The 19,192-nt window shown below is 39.1% G+C and overlaps 1 protein-coding gene across 17 annotated transcripts in view; it reads right to left on the bottom strand.

Moving 5' to 3' along the window:
• nahoda overlaps window positions 1–19,192 on the bottom strand; it is a 364,546-nt gene that overhangs the window by 16,540 nt on the left and 328,814 nt on the right. For all 17 annotated transcript variants that reach the window (XR_010951298.1, XR_010951299.1, XR_010951297.1 and 14 more), the window contains 8 exons: window positions 17,095–18,035; window positions 16,422–16,883; window positions 15,814–16,254; window positions 12,917–13,341; window positions 12,691–12,838; window positions 12,418–12,631; window positions 10,579–10,796; window positions 9,172–9,335 (listed from right to left, as the gene is read on the bottom strand). Coding sequence is in view for 12 of the 17 variants with exons in the window: in XM_067775822.1 (XP_067631923.1) it covers window positions 9,172–9,335; window positions 10,579–10,796; window positions 12,418–12,631; window positions 12,691–12,838; window positions 12,917–13,341; window positions 15,814–16,254; window positions 16,422–16,883; window positions 17,095–18,035 (3,013 nt within the window). In the remaining 5 variants the exon portion in view is untranslated. The remainder of the gene's footprint in view (window positions 1–9,171; window positions 9,336–10,578; window positions 10,797–12,417; window positions 12,632–12,690; window positions 12,839–12,916; window positions 13,342–15,813; window positions 16,255–16,421; window positions 16,884–17,094; window positions 18,036–19,192) is intronic.

Consider the following 19,192-nt stretch of genomic DNA (forward strand, 5'->3'; position numbering starts at 1 on the left):
CAGTGGGCCCAGACGGCATAGCCATGCCGATGCTTAAAAGCCTAGGGAAAGAGGGTTTCAAATATTTAGCGCAGGTCTTCAACCTGTCTCTTTCCACCTTTGTCATACCCGAGAAATGGAGAATGGCCAAGGTGGTCCCGCTACTAAAGCCTGGTAAACCAGCTAACATAGGAGAGTCGTATCGTCCGATATCTCTCCTATCGCCAGTAGCAAAGACGCTCGAAGCCATTTTGCTCCCTTATTTCCAAGCAAATTTGCAACTAGCCTCCCATCAGCATGGCTTCAGAAAACTCCATAGCACTACCTCCGCGCTAAATGCCATTAGTACCCAGATAAATTGCGGTTTAAATCAAAACCCCCACCATAGAACAGTACTCGTAGCGCTAGACCTATCAAAAGCTTTTGATACGGTCAACCACGGCTCGTTACTGCAAGACCTGGAAGGGTCTACCCTTCCCCCATGTCTTAAAAGGTGGACCGCAAATTATCTGGGTGGTCGGCAGGCATCGGTGCTATTTAGAAACGAAACATCAAAGCCAAGGAGAATTAAACAAGGGGTGCCACAGGGTGGTGTCCTATCCCCACTTTTGTTTAATTTCTACATATCTAAACTACCTTCACCACCGGAAGGAGTCACAATCGTTTCCTACGCCGATGACTGCACAGTAATGGCCACAGGCCCAGGCCCACAGATCGATGAGCTATGCAATAAAATAAACGGCTACCTCCCTGATCTCTCCAGTTTTTTCGCCTCGCGAAACCTGGCATTATCACCGACTAAATCTTCCGCGACCTTATTTACAACATGGACGTCCCAAATGTCGACCATTTTGAACATCCACGTCGATGGCTCTACGCTACCGACTGTCCTACACCCCAAAATCTTGGGTGTGACGTTTGATCAGGATCTACATTTTGGTGAGCACGCAGCCGCAATTGTTCCGAGAATTCAGAGCCGTAACAAAATCCTCAAATCCCTTGCTGGCAGTACCTGGGGAAAAGATAAAGAAACGCTCATGACTACATACAAAGCAATTAGCCAGCCGATTACGTGCTACGCGTCACCCATATGGTCGCCAAGCCTAAAAATTACCCACTGGAAGAAGCTACAGGCCTGCCAAAATACTGCTCTCAGAATTGCAACGGGCTGTCTTCTTATGTCCCCAGAACACCATCTACATAATGAGGCGAGAATACTCCCCATCAGGGAAAGAAACGAGATGCTGACCAAACAGTTCCTGTTGAATACCCAGAAACCTGGGCATCCCAACAGACATCTGATTGACGAGCCAGCACCGCCTAGGGGCTTAAGGAGTCATCTCCGTAAGCATTTTGAGGAAATACGGCATCTGAGAACACAGCCGTATGAAGCGAAAAAACACAAGCAGGTCCTTGGTGTACTCCACATACAGGCGTCGGACCTTTATGCCGGGAATTGCCCGGTGAACCCAGTACTCAAAGTAAAGTATCCAAAACTTGCGGAAGAGGAACGCATACTCCCCAGGGAAACGCGTGTCACTCTGGCTCAACTTCGTTCTGGATACTGTAACAGGTTAAACTCTTACATATCCAGAATCAACCCCGACATACAAAATGTATGCCCCGCTTGCAATGTGTCCCCACATGACACCAACCATCTCTTTAATTGTAATGTGGAACCAACGCCTCTAACACCCCTTTCCCTATGGTCCACCCCTGTTGAAACAGCAAGTTTCCTTGGACTCCCGTTAGAGGATATTGATGACAGTTTGTGATCGGTCGCGTCTGTTAGGTGGGGCGAAGCACTGCTACAACAACAACAACAACAGTTCAAGTCACCACTCAAACTGACCAAAGGAGCTATTTTGGGAAGATGCCAAGAGGCTGAATTAATTATTAACTGTGAACAGCTCCAGGAATACGTTTCACCTAGTAACACTGGTCTTTCAAATGACATCACGGAATGGACGGAGGGGCTAGAGGAAGATTATGAGAGTAATGCAAAGCAACTGCTCCTAAAGTACGCAAATATATTTGATCAGGATGGTTCCAAACCAGGCCGCACCAATATTGTGAAACATCAAATTGACACTGGAGACGCGAAGCCGATACGTCAAGCTCCACGTAGTGTTCCACTAGCGAAGCGGGAAGTGGTGAGTCAAATTATACAAGAAATGAGCGACAGCGGCGTCATCGAACCATCAGCTAGTCCCTGGAGCTCACCGGTAGTACTTGTAAAGAAGAAGGATGGAAAAATGAGATTTTGCGTGGACTACCGGAAGTTGAATGACGTTACGAAAAAGGATAGCTACCCATTGCCAAGAATTGACGACACTCTGGGCTCGCTATCTGGTGCGGAATGATTTTCCACACTGGACTTGAAAAGCGGCTACTGGCAAGTGGAGGTGAAGGAGGAAGAAAAAGAGAAAACAGCCTTCAGCGTCGGAGATGGTCTTTGGCAATTTACAGTAATGCCCTTTGGACTATGTATTGCACCAGCTACTTTCGAGAGACTCATGGATCAGGTATTGAAAGGACTACATTGGAAAACATGCTTGGTGTACCTGGACGACATCATCGTATTGGGCAAGAATTTTGATGAACATCTTAAAAACTTAGATGAAGTTTTCCAGAGAATAGCTGGCGCTGGTCTGAAGTTAAGTCCCAAAAAGTGTGCGCTGTTTAAAAAGGGAGTAAATTATTTGGGTCACAAGGTAGCGACAGAAGGTATCCGTACAGCGAATGAAAAGATAGAGGGAGTAAAAGATTGGCCAAGACCACAGAATCTGCATGAATTGAGAAGTTTCCATGGGCTGTGCACATATTACCGCCGATTTGTACCAAATTTTTCCAGCGTAGCCCATAGCCTCCATGAGCTTACAAGAAAAAACAAAGTTTTTGAATGGAAGAAGGAGCAAGAAGTGGCTTTCCAAACATTGAAGGAGCGTTTGTGCACTGCCCCAATGTTAGCATATCCGATTCCAGGAGCAACATTTATCCTAGATACAGCTGCGAGTGGATATGCTATAGGAGGCGTTTTATCACAACTGGTCGATGGACAGGAGAAGGTAGTTGCATATTACAGCCGTTCGATTGGAAAACCAGAGAGGAACTACTGTGTTACGCGGAGAGAGCTGTTGGCATTGGTAGAGTGCATTAAACATTTTCACAAATACCTCTACGGCCAGCGATTCCGTGTCAGGACAGATCACACAGCGTTGAAATGGCTTCTGCAGTTCCGTAATCCGGAAGGACAATTGGCACGGTGGATCGAGTGACTTCAAAGCTATGACTTTTCCATTGAGCATCGAAAAGGTAGTACCCATGGAAATGCCGATGCAATGTCACGAAGACCATGTAGTTTGGAATGCAAGCACTGTTCAAAGGCCGAGGCTAAAGAAGACATTATAGATGTCCGGCTAATGACTATAACATGTAAGGATGAATGCGACAAGGAACAACTAAGAAAGTGTCAGCTAGAAGATACAGATCAGTCAAATGTTATGCAAGGGCTCGAACGAAACGAACGACCAAGAAGAGAGGAGATGTCAGCAGAGAGTCCCATTGCGTAGTCATATTGGGCACAGTAGAACAGTTTAGAACTGATATCCGGTTGCTTTCATCGAGTATGGGAGAGTGAGGATGGTCAATGCAAGAAGAAACTGATAGTTGTTCCCAGAAAGAGGATTCCTGACGTGCTCAGCGAGCTGCACAATGGTCCAAGTGGAGGTCATCTTGGAATCACGAAGACACTCGAGAAAATTAAGCAGAGATTCTATTGGGTTGGTTGCCGTCGGTCGGTCACCGAGTGGATTGCCAACTGCGAGGTATGCAACAGAGCGAAAGGGCCCAAAACCCGAAGTCATGGCCAGATGAAGCAGTATATTTCAGGTGCACCATTTGAAAGGATCGCCATGGATGTCGCAGGTCCATTTCCTACTAGCAACCGCGGAAACAAATACGTACTGGTGGTTATGGATTATTTCAGTAAATGGCCAGAGGTATACCCAATCCCAAATCAAGAAGCGGAAACGGTAGAAAAAGTGTTTATAAACAATTGGGTTGCAAGGTATGGTGTACCAATGGAGTTACATTCTGATCAAGGCAGGAATTTCGAATCAGCTGTATTCCAGGAAATGTGTAAATCATTGGTCATTCGAAAAACACGGACAACTGCATTGCATCCTCAATCCGATGGTATGGTAGAACGATTCAATAGAACATTGGAGGAGCACTTAAGGAAAGTAGTAGGCTAGTACCATAAAGAGTGGGATACCCGCATACCATTATTCTTGATGGCTTACCGATCAGTCGTGCATGAGACAACGGGCCAAACCCCTGCAAAAGTAATTTTTGGCAATGACCTTAGACTGCCAGCTGATTTCAAGTTTGGGATAGATGCCAATGCGGAGAGGAATGTTAAGAAATCCACTAGTGATTTGGAAGAAGAGCTGAGAGAGATACACGATCTTGTAAGGCAACGATCAAAAATTATGAGTGACAAGATGAAAGCGAGGTACGATAAAGCAATTAATTCGGAATGGTTTCAGGAAGGAGATTTGGTGCTTTTATACAACCCACAACGAAAAAAAGGTTTGTCCCCGAAATTGCAGTGTAATTGGGAAGGCCTATACAAAGTTGTAATGAAGTTGAGAAGCTATATACGTGCATCTGTAGTTATAATTATATGGCGGCAACTAAGTAAGCTGGAAGCGCCTAGAAGATGCCACGAGGAAATCAAAGAGTATAAAAGTACCAGCGGTAGAGGCGCTATAATCAGTTTCGATTAAGACGATATCTAGCGAGCAATAGCAGTATTATTTGGAAAGTCAGTTTCATTTAAGCTATCAGTTTGGTTATTAAGCCAGCTAGTTGCAAAGTATAAGTGTTATTGTGAAGTACTTTAATAAAGGCCATTTTTCCATTATTCAATATTGGAGTTATTTATTCAACAGTTTAGTGATACGAACTTAGCAAAAAGGCAAATAAGAGGATTTGCAAGCAAATTCGCTACAATACATATAGCTCCGATTAAAGTGATTTTTTCAGAAAATCTTTTATAATATATTAGAATAAATATCACCAAGTTTAACGTTTTTATATTGGAAATTAAGGGAGAAATGGCCAAAAATCGTTCTATCTGAACGATCGGTTGTATGGGATATAATTATATATGGCGGTGCAGTGAAATAACTCCCTAATGCAATAACTACCAACAAAAAAATGAAATAATTCCCAAATATTTTCCATACAAATTGCGACTTATTTCATTATGAAAAGCTCCCAATTCATTGGGACTTATTTTATAATTTTTGCTGGTAATTATTTCATAATGAAATAACTCCCAAATGAAATAATCACCAATAAAATTTCTTTGGGAGTTATTTCATAATTTTTTGAGATTGGGAGCTTGTTCTTTTTATTTTTTACTTTTAATAAATTATGTTAATTTCATAAAAAAAATGCGATTTTTTAAAATAAATTAAATAAAAATAAAAATAATAGACACCGAAAGGAGAGAAAAAGCGCGCTACACCTTAGAAAGCCTTAGAGTTTTGCAAAAAAGAGGAAACACAATAAACAAAAAAGAAGATACAGACAATATCGCCGCCGCGTACCTATTATTTTGTAATTTAGTTTTTAGTATGACAAGTTTACCGCATGTAGGTGGATCGATTTTTCCATTCAATTAACTTTACACAATTTTTTAATATTAAAATATTTTTAAATGCTTAAATGTTTTAGTGAAAATTATGTGTTTCGTTTAATTCCAATTTTGTAAGTAAGAAAATACTTCTTGTACAAACAATATTTAAGTGCAATATTTTAAATTTTAATTCTATATGTATCTGATTGTCTTCTTTGTTGTTTTTTGTTTTATTAAATAAATACAGTGTCACGCTCCTGAAGATGCCAAGGAAAATTGGCGAAACGTCAAGCTGAAAGGTGGAATAATCTTTGTTTTATTTGCACCCAACACTATAGATCTGCCTAGCTTAAAATATACATAAATACATAAATAAATTACGTTTACTTCGACGACACTATTCAAGTTTTCTTGTAATTGTAACTTTTATATATGTACATAATAGTTTGCTGTATTTTTCAAATCTCATTGTAACTGATTATATAGTATAAAGATACCATTTCAAATTTTGATTTGGGATTTATTTCCCTTTTTTGGGACTTATTTCATTAGGGAGTTATTTCATTTTTTTTGGGACTTGTGGTTTCATTATGAAATAAATGGAAAATATTGGGAGTTATTTCATTTCCTTCTTTGGGAGTTATTTCATTTATTAAAGATGGTAGTTATTTCATTTTCATTGGGACTTATTTCATGGGAGTTATTTCATTTGGGAGTTATTTCACTGCACCTATATGGCTCCGATCAAAGTGATTTTTTTAGGATACTTTCTATGATATATTAGAATATACATCACCGAGATTCACGTTTATACTTTCTTAATTGCGGCAGGAATGACCAAAATCGTCTTATCTGAACGATCGGTTGTATGGGAGATATATGTTATAGTGGTCCGATCTTACCGGATCCGACAAATGTCTAATATAATACAAAAATACATCCTGTTGCCAAATTTCATTGAGATATCTCAAAATTTGAGGTACTAGTATGCGTTCAAACAGACAGACGGACGGACAGACGGACATGGCTATATCAATTCATTTCGTCGCCCTGATCAATTCGGTATACTTAATGGGGAGTATATCTTCTATATTTCTCAACTTTACAAACATCGGACCAAAGTTAATATACCATTTCATATTCATGAAAGGTATAAAAAAATGTCGAGTTCTTCTTCTTATACAAAAGGTGAAATTTGTCAACTTGGTATGTCAGATGGCGCTAGTGTCACTTGATTTGCCGTTCTCCATAAAAGGACGTGCAATCTACCCATCATGCATAAGATTGCGTTGAAAAAGTTCATTATAACGCGGCCTTAAGAATAATAAACAAAAGGGTTAAAATAACAGATTTTAGTCATCTTAAGAATAACATAGGGCACCTGGTCATGATAATAAAAGAGTGAGCGCCATGAGCATATGCTTCTCTTCAAGATTACATGATGCATTTGTGTAATATTGACAATCTTTCGCTATTGAATTGACTAATGAAATCGGTTTTTTTTATAGAAAAATTAGTATGATTGATCAGGAATCTGTAATTTTTACGGTATATAGTTGGCCTCAAAACAGTTTCCCTTTTGTTGAAATTACTAAACAAATTTGCGCTCTAAATAAAAAATTCGGTTAAATTCTACCGAAAGATTTTTAAACCAAAAACAACAAACCCAATTTTTACGCGGTTTTATTTAGCTTGACTTGACAGGCTGGCTGGTTAGTTGGCTGGCTGGCACGAATTTTGTAATTGAAATTTAAGTAATTTCCCGATAAGCTACAAGCTTGAAACTTGGAATATAGTTCAGCACCCGATGACAATGCAATAATAAGAAAAAAATCGCCGCTAGGTGGGGCAAGGATCGAGATATTCAAAAAATGTATTAGTGGTTCGAGTTGGTCCATATTTGGAACACATAATACATACATGAATAGAAAGCGTCCTATGATGCCCGATTTGGCTCATATTTGGAACAAATATTACATACAGTCCGGTAGAAGTGACATCAAAATATTTTGGAGTTGGAGGAGGGACCAGCATACATGGCCCAGAGTCGAGTAAAGTCTTTGGAAGGATTATGTATTGAGGACTTAGATTGTAGCAAATTGTCAGGAAAGAGAAGGACTAATAATGAAATGAACTTAATAGAATGAGAAATAATAGGCAATTAAATAAAAAAGATTAAAAACCTGGAAATAAAATAATTTAAAAAAATTTTTAAGCTAAACGGTTTTATTGAAAACAATACTTATATAACGTACTAAAAGCTAGAAAATAATTAGGTAGGTATAGGTACTAGTCAAAACACTCCTCATCAATCTATGGCGTTGATCAGGCAATTAAATAAAAGCGTTGGACGCGTCAAACTATTTATTATTTTATTTAATATTACTATCGTATTTTTTTCGCTGTGCGGAGGAAAACGGAGGAAACATGGTCCCATAAATTCTTTAGTAAACTGTCGCTTGGAGAGCTCAGTAATGGAAGCCAAAGCACCATCCATGGCTAAAAAGGAGCGCGACCTACCTACTGTGGTAGATGACCTTATTTCGATCTGTTTATCGTATTGGCATAAACGTCACTGTTGGTCATATTTTCGAATTTCTTGCTTCCGAAATTTTGCGAAAGTTTTTGTTTGGGTTAGGGCACACGATTACTGGCAGCGGGAATTTTTCTTCTCAACTAACCAAAGAAACATTTCAAAGATTAACTCAATAAACAATTTCGAAAAAAAAAAAAATGGCTAACTGGATAAAAAACAACCGTTAAATGGTATTTAAAACGTTTACTTTGAAGAAAAACATACGTATATCTTGAAAAAATAAACAGGAAACCGGATTGAAAAAACCGAATCGATTATCCTAGCAACTAAATAAACATGCATGTATAAAGCTTCAAACACAATGCCCTGACGCCGCGAAATAAGCGCGACAAACATCGCCTTGTCAAAAATAGAGTCCCCATAATTACATGAAGGTGAACACAATGAACGCCGAGAGCGAAATTTACGCGACGTCATTTTGCGACGATAGATTTATTTCTATCGTCGCCGCCGGGCGTTGACGACAAACATCCCAAGGATTGTTGCTGTTCAATTTTTTAAGTATAAAAAAAGAAAACATAATATCCAAAAACAAATTTTTTTTCTTTACATATAATTTTTAATTTAATTTCTTAACATTTTTGTTTTATTTTGTTAATTTCTTAACATTTTGGGCGTATTTTAGTAGTCAAGTGCTAAAGCAGAGAATTAAAAAAGTTTTTGTTGTTTTCACCTTTATTTCTAAATAATGGCCACTCTGAATAAACAGCGTCAATTTCGCCCGGCATTGTGTTTCAAGCATAAGGTGTTCGATATCTTTAAAAAAATACGATATTTGTGTTTCTATGCAGGATTTGGTTATACTATGTATGTACGTATGTGAGCATGTAATTTGTAACTTAGTGCTGTCACATAAAACGTTATGCATAACTGTTTTTTTCTTCTAAACATATGAAGTGCATAAAACAAAAATAATAAAATAATGAACAATAAATATCGCTCAACTTACTTTTTGTGTTTTGGTTTTACGCGAAGTCTTGCAAATCGTGCAAATCGCTTGTACTATTGCAATAAATACCAAAGCAGCTATTACACCAAGCACTATGTACAAACGCACTTCGGACAGCTCAAAGAATGAAAGTACAGTTTCGTTATCGTTGCTGCTTGTTTTATCTGAAATTAAGGAAATAATTTAATTAATGAAATAATAATGCTGTTGGAAACCTAGTGTAAAAAAAAAACAGTGTTCGTATTTGCACATAAACGTGCCGGGAATAAAGTCTCACTGAACTCAATGCTCATACACATGAGCTGTGCAATATTGAAATAATATTGAGCATACAACTCGTGTGTGTGATATATGAACTAAAGCACATGCGCACGAGTGTGCTCTTTGTTTAAAAATTGCATGCACACGCTCCGGTGTGTGAAGTTCAATTCAATACACTCGCTCATGTAAATGTGCCAAGGCCATGAGTATGCTCAGATTACAAAATAAGTTAAAAAAGCGTAGCTTGACGTATTTGAGGGAGATACTAATTCTAAATACCTTAAAGATGAAAATACCATATAAATATTTTATATACAAAGCATAAACGTGTGCATGTACTTTATTCGAGCCAGCATACACATGAGCTGTGTGCTAAAACTTTTGTCTAATAGCGTACAGCTCATGTACATGAGCGGAAAATATATAAATGCGCTGTGCGTGTGTGCGTAAATACGAACCATGGCAAAAAACGCAACATATGTATGTACATTAACCTGTGTCGATTCGTATGGACGAAAGTTAACCGATATAGCGCCATCGATTTTTCGATAGGATTTGGGCTCAGGAAAATAAGTTCCACTACGCATGCCCAAAAAAATAATTTTCGAGATTGCGAAAAAAAATGGCGACAGGGTAAATTTTTCCACTAAAACATTCCCCAAAACCCAAAAAAATTTTTTTTTTTTTTCAAAAAACTGTTGTAAAAACGTTGGCGATAACAGTTTTTTGAAAAAAAAAATTTTTTTTTTGGGTTTTGGGAAGTATTTTGGTCGAAAAATTGACCCTTTCGCCATTTTTTTTTTTCGCAGGCTCAAAATTATTTTTTTAGGTATGCGTAGTGGAACTTTTTTTCCTGTGCCCGAATTCTATCGAAAAATTGATGGCGCGATATCGGTTAATAAATCCACCCAGTCTAATGTACATAGCTTATTAGCTACTCTCATATTGCATCGATTTTAATAGATTTTCATTAATTGAAATTAAACTGGGAAACGAATTAATGGAGAACGATCTATCTCAGAGTTTGTTTCATGTTTGAGTACATTCTATTAGAATATTTTCGAGATTTCGAGAACTAACATAAATATCTTTGATACTCATGCTACTTAATAATAAATTTTACCTATATGCGCCATCATCACTTACATTCCAATGCTTCAAAATCCAAAAATTGTGGATCAACTGTTAATGATCCCACTTTTCCAGTAGCAATTTTATCTTGTAGCGCTGCCTTTACAATATCGCCACTATTCGCCGATTCACTATTTTCCGCTCCAACTGTATTTGTTGCTAATCCATGTCCTTTCTCATAATCGGCCTTATCGAACAGGGCTTGCAATTTGGCTACCATTGTTGTCCCTTGTCTGTGAAATAGAAAATGATATGCAAAATTTTTTAAAATATTCGGATTATTTTTATGATTCTTTGTGTAAAAATAATTTTTAGGTCTCTCATTACATTCTCGTGCATATTTTCCCTTACCTGTTCTTTCAGTTTAAGGAACCACTATCAAATGCCAAATTTGTATTTCACCCATTTCGGTTCCCATACCCATTCTTCTGATTTTCGAACGCCTAATCAGTTATAGGTAGGCTCTCTATAGGTTCGATTTGATGTCCCAAAGTTTAGAGACGTACATCTCGATGAGTGATGTACTGATATGATGATTTCCACCTTTCACTATTAATCTACTGCTTAACTTCAATGGGGGGGGGGGGGGGCTGTATAATCTATTTGGGCTGTCATTTCAGTGTAAACCTACTGCTACAACAACAACAACCTCGCCAACGACCAAGTTAGAGTACACGTAGCTGATCCGATTGATATAAACCTCGCCGTTGGATTAATAGAGTTTTATTGCTTCAACCGAAAAAATAAATATGAGAGAAGTAACAGAAGCTTAGAGAGCAAATCAGTGAGAACCGAATTAAGGTCTTAACAAGCCTTCCGCTACGTTTGCATCGGAAACTATTTTTTGATCCCTCTAACCTTTGAGTCTGTGAATTTAAGTCACCTTAATCCGCTGGGTTAATTATAAATCTAAAAGCTTCTAATGAATACCGCATAGTACTCTATTAACGGAGTAATGGCTACAGGGAGTATATGCCGTGTGTATGCGGATCTGCAGCATTGCTACATTTTCCTTACATCGGAAGGAGGACGGACTCTAGCACGCATCACGCTACGTAAAAAGTAACCGTCCTAACTAGTCCAAGCGCCATTGTCACCGCTTTTTCACTGCATCGCTACTGACCTTCTATATCTCCGACCGCATTTTCTGATTTTGAGGGTTTTTCGGCTGCTTATAACATTTGTGATTTCATTCTTTTAGTTTATGACTTGACCTCTCTATGCTTTCTCTGACTTTTATGAATATGTTGTAGTTATAGCGATAAGGACACTCTCCGACGTCCTTGGGGAGTGTTATCGATGTTGATGGTCCTTTACCGGAAGCGGATTCGGATCCGGTACGTTCCGGTAACAAACAATATTAAGGTACTGAACCGAACATCTCGGGAACGATTTAGTATGACCACATTCAAAGACATACTGCCCTCCTACCCCCTACATCCATGAGGAGCTTGGGGTCACCAGAGCCTCGGCTGTTAAAGAAACAGGACTCACCACAGGTAGGTTGATAATTGTATTGGAGAAGCTATTTATTGCGCTGGCAACGCCTTGAAAGCGTTATGCTACATAACCTATGGAATCAATTTGGTATTTTAGTCGCCTCTTACGTCAGGCATATCTCCCACGGGTATTCTCTAAGCCCCCTAACACACTGGGTTACTGTCTCTTCAACTATCTTTGTTATCTCTGATTGTTCCCACCATAGCCTGATTCACGTACCATGACTACGGTTTTACACGACCAAGGTATGCTATTTTATGATTCTCCTGCCATAAAATAAACGCATTTAAGGAGTAGAGCGCATAGAAAATCAAAATGCCGTTTCCACATAAAAGGAATATTCCTTATACTCACTTTTCAAAGCCAACAATCTCCGTCTTATAATATCCAGGTATGCTATTTAAAACGCCGTTGAAAGAATCCGAAATGGTCGCTGCCAAGTTGTTAAACTCCACTGAGCCCGGTTTAGGTGCCTCAAAAGATTCAGCTAAATTCATAAGTTTGACGCCTACAGAATAAACGAGTCTATTTGGTGCTGGTGTTGCTGTATTCAAAATATTTTCAAGTTCTGTAAAGAAAAATGGAATTTTGTTATACTAAAACCCCAAAAAAATGCATTCAAATTGCCTTTGCCACAAGATTTAATGCAGACGCGTGTGGCTGAAACCACCGGTGTACGTTCATGTTTGGCCATTTTTTTGTTGACTGCATGAAAAGCGCCACCCAACACAGGGAAGAACAAATAGAGACAATGCTCATCAGTGAATGAAAGATCCTGAAATATGTATGCAAATTTGATATTTTATAAAAAATAAAAACAAGTTAATCCCTCTCGTAAGCCTAACTTATTTACCTGCTCATCATTGCTCACACGTTTACGATCGAATTCCAAAATTGTCACTCCATATTCGATACGTCCCGTTGGTGTGCCAATAATATCTTGACGTACATCCAATTTTGGTGCACCATAACCATTAATCCATGTATCCATTAGGAAGGGACGTCCATTACGATCAACCCAACCGATTATGGCATCGGTCTGTGACATTTTCTCATCATTACTAAAACCAATGCCAGTCCATGTTTTGGTGTTGGATGTTTCAATATGCCAACGCATTACGTCGCCACGTCCAACTGTCTCCCAATGAGCATAATATTCGCAAGTATGATTTTCAGGCTTACAATCGCTTGGATATTTCCAATGACCCATGCAATCATTGTCCAGTAAATTGGTGGATGCCTCCGTCACGCCATCTTTAGTGATGGCTTTTTCTTTTTCTGAAATTAAAATAATCAATACATTGTGCAATGTTTTCTTGTCGATAGTAGGAAAGTGTGAGGAGGATGTTTTTTCAACTCAGAACTTTTAATATTGTTTGGCTTACATAGCGTTAATTTTTTTAATTTTGAAATTATGCACTTAGAAGCTTTTTTGAAAAGTTAAGGAAATTTAAAAAATGCTTCGTCATAAATATATAAGGCAAACATGTGTGTAGTGTAGCTCAAAATACATGGAAATGGACGCATTTGGCTAAACATTTTAACCCATTGACTGCCTAGTTGTCGTTTTGTGCACTTTTTTGTAGAAGTCTGTATAAAATATATTGTAGCCATCTTTGGAAAGTGTAAATGCTATGTAAACTTTATATTTGATTTATGGTCATGTCCGTGATGCCGACGGCGAGTAATGAATGAGGTGTTTGAGCTTTACCCAAATATGAAAATAGTGTAGCGAATAAAAGCCCAAAAGCTTCGCTGGCTTAGGTTACGTTATGCAAATGGATAAAGACGCTATGGCCAAAAATGTATTTACATCGACACTGAAGTTTAGGAAGAGAGGAAGGAATAGTCCATCACTAAGTTGAGGGAGGAAGGTGGAGGGAGACCTGACCTCCTTGAAGTCAGTTATCGCATAACAGGTGACTTGTTAGGAAACGCCCAAAATCGTCAATTAATCGCCAATTAATGATGATGATGATGAAACTTTAATTCACAAAAAAATCTAAATTTTAATATAGAATTTTTTATTAAAGAAGAAAGAAAAGTTATAGATTTTGTCAAACCTAAATGCATAGCGAAATTTCAAGAGGGATCTTTTTTGAAGTAAACTTGTCACTTGCGTCACCTCATCACCATCATCATCATTAATTGGCGCTTAACCGCTTAAGCAGTTTTGGCCGTTTCGTAACAAGTCACGCCAGCTATTCTTGTTTACGATAACTGACGCCCATTGGGAGCGCCTAGGGAGGTCAAATCTTCTACCAACTCAGTGGAGGTCTTCCTCTTTCTTTGTTCCCAAAATTCTGTGTTGACTGAAATATTTTCTTGGCCGAAGCGTCTTCGTCCATTCGCATGACATGGTTCAGCCAGCGAAGGCTTTGGGTTTTTATTCGCTGAACTATAGTCAGATCTGCATAAAGCTCATCGCTATACCTCCTTCGATATTCGCCGTCGACAAATATAACATCATAATCACTAAGAACCACTTTTACCATCTTCTGTTAATTCTAACTGACACTTTATTTGACAGAAATCGCTCGGTGATCTGTGATCTGTAGCGTTAACCGGAAATGCTTAAAACGACAAGAAGGGGGAGGATACTCTATATAGATATGCATTTATCAGAAAATTAAAATGTATTGAAACGAACGTGATGATTACTCGCTTATTCGCTTTCGATTCGTGTCACTGAATTGCCAAATAACTAAACTCAAACATTTCGGTTTAATGTCTTGTAAATATTTGGTGCGATACCTCACATTTGGCGTGGCATGTTACAACCGTCTATACCAGGGATTTGAATTCCTTAGCACAATTGTGCTTTCATTTTGTGTGATAATAAGCAATCACTTTCGAGTTTTGGAGATCCATGGTCTAAACGTGTCTTGCATCAAATTCTCTATTACAATGTTTAAGTTTATCAAATTCTCGTTTAACCTTTTGTGAATGTGGGAGTGGAGGATGAATCAGTTCTTCAATAAATCAATTTAAAATCAACTAAACATCTTTGATATTACCGTTTTAAAGGGAGAAATCCGATTTAAATAAAAATAAATGTAAGGCGCGATAAACTCCGAAGAGATTTTAGGCCGAGCTTCTCTTCCAATTTGTGTCATGCTCCTCTTAATTTTTCCTACAAATTGGCGGGACCTACTTGTTTTATGCCGACTCCGAACAGCATCTGCAAGGCAGATGAGTTTTCACTGAGAGCTTTTCATGGCAGAAATACGCTCGGAGTGCTTGCCGAACTCTGCCGAGGGGCGACCCCGCTTAGAGAAATTTTCTTCTAATTGAAAAAAACTTGTTTCTAAAAATTTGATGTTCCCTTGCTCGGGGCGTAAACCCAGGATCTTCGGTGTGGATGGCGAAGCACGCTACCATCACACCACGGCTGCCGAGAAATCCGATTTGGCGACAAATAATTCGCTAATTCGTTTTAACCCTCTAGCGACCATTTAAATAAATTTGACTCATACCTTTCCCAGAAAAAATTTAAAAAAGGGCCGTCCAAGAAATAGCCATACGGTTAAGCGTTTTTTTAAATTATTCTTCTTAAGACTGCCCTAAAAATATGAAATATCCATATATTCCACCATCTTTCATTACTCGGTTAACAAATTTTAAATGTGTAGAAATAAAGTGAAAGTAAGTACTCATGTAATTCCTACGCTCTGAGTTGGAATTTCACAACCCACGTTATTTGTCATCACTTCCGTGCTAAATATGTATATTACTTTTTGAGAAACTTACCAAAGAAATTTAATTGCGTAACACCTCGTTGCATTTTATGCCCATGATATTTAAGCTCATCGGGTTGATAGAAATCTTTTACGGAAGCAGCTTCCGTTTCGATACCAGAAACTGGAAAATGTACATATTGACCTGGTTCTTGACCCTTTGCCCATATAATATGCGTCAACGCATCATCCAAAGTGTGATCGGTGGGTTCGCTGGCAACGAGTTTCTTGCGGAATATAATTGTCGTCACACCATTCTCTTCATAACCCGTACCAAGTGACAAATCCGATTTTCCACCATAAAATTCATCTTTACGTGGCGTTGAACGATCGCGTGTATAATAATCACCCACACGGCTAGCCATACCGCGCGCCGTACCTATAACTATGTCTGTGCAATCCATGGGATTGAAATCAAATTTTGGTGTATACGGATTCAGTCTTAATTTTTGTTCTATGGAGTTAAAAAGAAGGAGAGAAATGTTTTCAAGGTGAATTGAAATTTTCAACATTTAAGATAACAAAGCAGTGCTGGCTGGAGTGCTGAGTGCAAGGTGCATTCGGCAAAGTTTAGGGGGTGTAAGCGTAGGGTACATATAAATTATGTGTTTATATAATTACCGCTTTTTCTGTCAACTTGCTTAGCATGCGGCTCTGGTGATGGTTCAGGCTCTGGTGTTGGCATAGAAAAAGGTTTTGGCTCAGCAGATGGGATTGGGTATGATTTCGGATGTGGCTCAGGTTCTGGATGTGGTTCGGGTTCCGGTTCTGGTTGCGGTTCCGGCTCTGGTTCAGGATGTGGCTCTGGCTCGGGTTCCGGTTCTGGATGCGGTTCAGGTTCCGGTTCTAGATAAGGTTCGGGTTCTGGTTCTGGATGTGGTTCGGGTTCCGGTTCTGGATGTGGCTCAGATTTCGGTTCTGGCGTTGGCTCCGGTTCAGGGCTGGGCTCAGGTTCTGTTTCTGGGTGCGGCTCTGGTTGTGGTTCCGGTTCCGGTACCGGGGTCGGGGTCGGCTTCGGTTTAGGTGATGGCACTGCTTTTCGGCTCGGTTTGAACGACTTACGTACGTATTCGGTAGTTGTTTCTATTGTTGTATTATATATATGTAATTACAAAGTGGAATGTAAAGAAAGTTTTTGTTGTGGCAATTAAGAAAGAGTATGTGAAAAGTGTTAAAATAAAAAAATATATAAAATACTTAAATAATCAAAACTTGAAAATATTTACATAAACTTGTAGTGAGTGCTTCAATATTCAAATAGCATATATTAACTACTGATAAAGTTGACACATACCTGACGCTTGACGTCGTCTGCGTCCCATCGAGGAACTAACACGATAAGAGACGTCCGTCGTCACCGATGTAACACCTTCCATATTTTCTAGCATATCATCTGCTTTATGTTTAGCAACGCGTTTAGATTTTGTTGCAGTTCTGGAGATTGGTTTTGGTGAGGGTTCGGGTACTGGCTCGGGCTCAGGTTCGGGCACAGGTTCCGGTTCCGGTTCCGGATGAGGTTCTGGTTCTGGTTCGGGTTCTGGATGTGGTTCCGGCTCGGGTGAAGGCTCTGGTTCTGGACTTGGTTCAGGTTCAGGACTTGGTTCAGGTTCAGGACTTGGTTCAGGTACCCTCAGAGGCTCACCGCCTGCTAATGTTGTTTTTGTATCACCAGCATCACGTATGAGCGGAAAATTTTTACACTCAGCATTGAGTGAATTAGGACGCCAGCCCAAGCCTACCCACGAAGTGCTATTTACCTTAAGTACTATTTCAATCTCCTTCTGTTCTTCCAACAAACGCCAATACATATGATAATCTGGTGATAATTGCTTCATCGAATAGACAGTCATGTCTAGCTCGGTCGTGCGATATGGCGATTTTTTGTTACAGCCAATGCCATGCCAGCCAAAATTACAATAACACTGTTTACGCGGCAGTGATGTGCCGTCAATATCGATACATTTGCCTTGATTACCACAATCTTGATTATTGGAACATTCATCTTTGTACTGGCACTGTGGTCCATAAAAGTTTTTGTCACACTTGCAACGTGAAGGGAAATATTTACCATTGCCCGAGCAAGTCTCACGGAAATCTTTGCGATTCTTTATGTCGACATCGGCACACGACCAAAAACGATAACCAGCTGACCATTCATCCGCTTGACGCAGCAAACGTAGCGTGCAATTTGGGCATTCAAAATCTTGTGGTATGTTTACGTAATGTGATTGTGCCCTGAAATAAAGAGAAATTTCGAGTTTTTGGAATAGGTGGCAACACTTTTTTAAACCACTCATGTTAGGTGGCAACGTTTTTTATAGGAACAAGCAGTCTAATTTTAGCTTTTTTGGTCATCGGTCATTGGTCACGCTCTACAAGTCGCTCATCATACTTGCACTGATGTATGGCTTGGAATCATGAACGGTGTGGAGAGAAAATGAGTTGGAAGATTTATGATCCTGTCCGTGTAGGCTTCGGAGCTTTGTTGTTCATTACCTCAACATGACTAAGCCATAAAAGTCGTGGGGTTAAATTTGCTGCACCATAGACCATAATTCTTCCAGAGATATTTTCTCTCGAATACGTGAAAGGTCACCCCATATTATTTTGACACTGTCCATGGATCCGAGCTACAAATGAAAGCAGGTGCAGTAGCTGAAATTTGTTTGTCTAAAGACGGCTTAACTTCTAGCTGTCCACTGCGGCTCTAGTAGCACCTTTTGGCAACAATGATTTTTCTTCGAACCTCGAGGCTAACATTGTTTTCGCTGTTAACTCTGTAATAAAAATATGCGAATCACAGGTTCCCACACTCGCAAGTAGGAGAAAAGTTCCCTCCATAACTCGAGTTAGTCATATATGTCGGTTACCGGGTCATCATTATTCCTTCTTAAGGAATTTGCCTCGGTCTTCAAACCTTCCATCTCCGTTGGATTAACTAGTATAATTGTTACAGAATCCTCGCTTTCAGGCGTTGCAGTCTTAAGTTCAATTCTTCTAAATATTAGTCACGAAATAGAGGAAGGAATGTGCCCTGACTGCTAGGTTAATGCTCATTAGGTCGACGATTTTTTTAAAAAGTTTCTATTTGGGACTTAAGGTTTAACTAATTTAATCAGTTTATCGATATCACGTAATGGATTTTTAATGTTTTAGTCCCTTTTAGAATTCCCTATTCCGACTGCAGAGTCTCAGCCTGACTTTTTTTTTGAGAAATATGCCATATATTAGATTGTCTTGGAAGAACGCTCTATCTCAGAAACGGCTTTAAAAACGCCCTATCTGAATACATAATGGCGTTTTCTAGAAATAAATTCGAACTGGAAGCCGAGTTAGCTCCCAAACCTGACATGCGAAGCTCAATTTTTAATTTTCAAAAAGTTGGAGAGTCA

The sequence above is a fragment of the Eurosta solidaginis genome, chromosome 3 (genome assembly GCF_040869045.1).
Source record: "Eurosta solidaginis isolate ZX-2024a chromosome 3, ASM4086904v1, whole genome shotgun sequence".
In the NCBI taxonomy this organism is placed as follows: Eukaryota; Metazoa; Arthropoda; class Insecta; order Diptera; family Tephritidae; genus Eurosta; species Eurosta solidaginis.